At 42.0% G+C, this 3581-nt stretch overlaps 1 protein-coding gene across 1 annotated transcript in view; it reads left to right on the top strand.

Moving 5' to 3' along the window:
- Positions 1 to 3581, top strand: part of LOC109471797 (sushi, von Willebrand factor type A, EGF and pentraxin domain-containing protein 1-like) — a 36428-nt gene that overhangs the window by 8273 nt on the left and 24574 nt on the right. Inside the window, exons 9-11 of the mRNA XM_019771151.1 lie at positions 139 to 315; positions 2167 to 2343; positions 2548 to 2724. Of these exons, the coding sequence (XP_019626710.1) occupies positions 139 to 315; positions 2167 to 2343; positions 2548 to 2724 (531 nt within the window). The remainder of the gene's footprint in view (positions 1 to 138; positions 316 to 2166; positions 2344 to 2547; positions 2725 to 3581) is intronic.

Genomic DNA, 3581 nt, shown 5'->3' with positions numbered 1-3581 from the left:
TCAGGACTTACCAAATGTCGTATTTTGAACATTCTCCTTACAATGCATCTAAGTTGGTTTCAGCGTTGCCGTGTCCGACTTTGACGGCCCGAGTTTGTAACGTTTTTTAAAGTAGGTTTAATATTTGTATCTTTTTAGCCAGACAATGCCCTACACTGACGGCCCCAGCAAATGGAGCTCTGAGTCCTGCCGGAGCGAACTCCTACCAGGACGTGGTGACGTTCACTTGTGACCAGGGATACGGACTGAACGGAGCCTCTAGTGTGACGTGTCAGGCGGACCAAACATGGAGTGCGCCTGTTCCAACCTGCCAACGTAATATTTGAAACTCATATGTTAAACCAATATCTATCAAAGTTTACATTGTTCACTTCTACCGTATACTGCACGAGATGTACCGAAGAACAGACAAATAGCTGATGGCTGTGGGAGATCGTTTCTGCATTTCGGATATATAAAGAACATACCGTATGGAACAATTTTTTATTTTATTTATTTTATTCACATTTATTTTCCGAGGATGAGGCAAAAAGTTATAAAACTTATCTCAGCCCTCTCCTCACACATAAAAGGAAACAATAAAACAAAGTAATAATAATAATAAGAAATGACAAGGGTACATAGTAGGCTGGTGTACAAATCAAAATGAATCAACTAAATCAAACAAAACGTCCTGTCTGCAAAATAAAGTTGAAAACCACATCAAATATGTTACAGTTGTTGACAAACGACAATGAGGGGTTACCCCTGAGAATGGTTGAACATAAAGTGTTGTCGGTGACGTTGTTTGTGTCAAATGGCAGAATGTTAGTTAGAGATGATAACATGTCAATGCGTTCGTCAGTGTACAGTGGGCAGTGTAGGAAGTAGTGTACAGCTGTTTCGTTGAAGTGACCACATTTGCACGCAGGACTGGGCACACATTGATGTTGGAACAGGTGAAAGTTTAACTGACTGCGGTTGAGTCTGAGTCTGGTAAGGTGGATAGCTGGGTTTCTCGGACCGTGGGAAAAGTGAGGTTGATTGTGAGGGCTGTGATAAAACGTCTCCAACTCTTTTTTAAAGATGGCAATTGATGTTGATGCTCGTGTAGTTAATGGCAAGTTATTCCAGGAAACAATGGAAGTAGGCAGAAAAGATCTTTTGAATTTCTCAGTTCTAGCAGGAATTAAGACGTAATTCTGATCAGTACGGAGACTGTAGGGGGTGGAGTCACGGGTTTGTAGTGGTACCAATTCCTGTAAGTATTTTGGTGCTAATTCTTTGATAATTTTATAAAAGTTTACAAGTTTATGCTTTTGACGCCTACATGACATGGTTTCCCAGCCAACCTCAGACAAGATGCTATTACTATTTGTTCCTCTCATTGCGCCAGTACATATCCGAGCTGCATTGAGTTGAACAGATTCAATTAAGTCAGAGTCTTTACCAGTTAATCCGTCCCAAACAACGTCGGCATACTCCAGTAATGGCCTTATCATTACTTTGTATAAGGTTTCAAGAGTTTTTCGTGGAACAAAGGATACTATTCTTTTTAAAAGGTTAATCCGTTTCATCGCGGTAGCAGTTATAATTGAAACATGTAATGACCATGATAGATTAGGGGTAAGATGTAGGCCGAGGTGTTTGTGGGAAGGGACTTCCATTAACTGAACTCCTTTAAAATACAATGGTGGGTGGGCAATCTTTATACGTTTGGATGAAAATGTAATAAGTTCAGTTTTGAGTGGGTTAAAGGTCACCAGCCATTGGTCTGCCCAGTTTTCAACTATTTTGAGGTCATGATTTAGTCTATCAGCTGAAATAACAGGATCTCTAACAACTTCGGTCAGTGAAGTATCGTCGGCGAATAGACGGCCGTCTGTTACCAAGTCATCCACTAAATCGTTAATAAAAACGAGAAAAAGCAACGGGCCTAAGAGCGAGCCCTGTGGCACGCCCGCATCAACAGGCGCCCAATCAGAACAGGTGCCGTTAATCACGACACGCTGTTGTCGGTCGTTTAAGTAAGAAGAGATCCAAGCTAGAAGAGATCCGGTTATTCCTAGTTGCTCTAATTTGAAAATTAACCCCGCGTGCCAGACTTTATCAAACGCTTTGGATATATCTAGGAAGACAATTTTTTGTCAGGAGCTCATGATAACGAACGTGTTTGCATCTTTTTAGCCAGACAATGTCCAACTCTGACGGCCCCAACAAACGGTGCTCTGAGCCCTACTGGAGCGAACTCCTACCAGGACGTGGTGACGTTCACCTGTGACCAGGGATACGGACTGAACGGAGCCTCTAGTGTGACGTGCCAGGCAGATCAAACATGGAGTGCACCAATTCCAACATGCCAACGTATGATGGCTTTTAAATATCTATGAAATCTTTGTCTTTACGTTGACATGGAACATTGTATCAAATCACAAGTGCGTATCTTAAAAGATGTTTCAAAAATAAAATAGCCATATCCTGTATGTGTAGGAGATTGGAAAACTATGTAAAACATGCTGTATGAAATTCGTACTGAGTTACTAACATACGTTTTTCTATCTTTTTCAGCTAGACAATGCCAAACACTGACGGATCCAGTAAATGGAGCTCTGAATCCTACCGGAGCGAACTCCTACCAGGACGTGGTGACGTTCACCTGTGACCAAGGATATGGCCTGAACGGAGCCTCTAGAGTGACGTGTCAGGCGGACCAAACATGGAGTGCACCTGTTCCAACTTGCCAACGTATGTACCTCAGTTTTAAAAGAAGGTTTTGCCGTTAGAAACAACGAATAATTTATCTCACATAATTGTTACATTAACAAAGTAATAGGTAATTACTTGTAGTGTGTCGATGTTGTTTTCATTTATCTATTGAGATTTGACACATATTTTATTTTGGACGTCCTCCTTCCAATGTTTCTTGGTTTCAGCGTTGCCATGCCCGACTCTGACGGCTCCAGTAAATGGAGCTCTGAGTCCTGCCGGAGCGAACTCCTACCAGGACGTGGTGACGTTCACCTGTGACCAGGGATACGGACTGAACGGAGCTACGAGTGTGACGTGTCAGGTGGACCAAACATGGAGTGCGCCTGTTCCAACCTGTCAACGTATGTACCCAGGTTTTACAACAGCATTTCCCAATTAAATCAATGCATAAATCTGTACTAATTAGGAGTAAACTAATATTTCTATTCATTTATTCATCACGATTTACCACATATTGCGTTTTGGACATCCTTCTTACCGTGTTTTTTGTTTTAGCGTTGCCATGTCCGACTCTGACGGCCCCAGTAAATGGAGCTCTGAGTCCTGCCGCAGCGAACTCCTACCAGGACGTGGTGACGTTCACCTGTGATCAGGGATACGGACTGAACGGAGCCTCTAGTGTGACGTGCCAGGCGGACCAAACATGGAGTGCATCTGTTCCAACATGCCAACGTAAGTACCCCTGTCTTAAAAGAAGGTTTAGCCGATGGAAACAACTAATAAATGATTTCAAATAATTGTTTCACTAACAATTAAGAGGTAATTACTAGTAATATATTGTTTTTGTCATTTATCTATCAGGACTTACCAAATGTCGTATTTTGAACTATTCT

This window comes from Branchiostoma belcheri, unplaced genomic scaffold (genome assembly GCF_001625305.1).
Source record: "Branchiostoma belcheri isolate BF01 breed outbred unplaced genomic scaffold, Haploidv18h27 scaffold26, whole genome shotgun sequence".
NCBI classification, from domain to species: Eukaryota; Metazoa; Chordata; class Leptocardii; order Amphioxiformes; family Branchiostomatidae; genus Branchiostoma; species Branchiostoma belcheri.
This window is presented reverse-complemented; position numbering and strand designations above follow the sequence as displayed.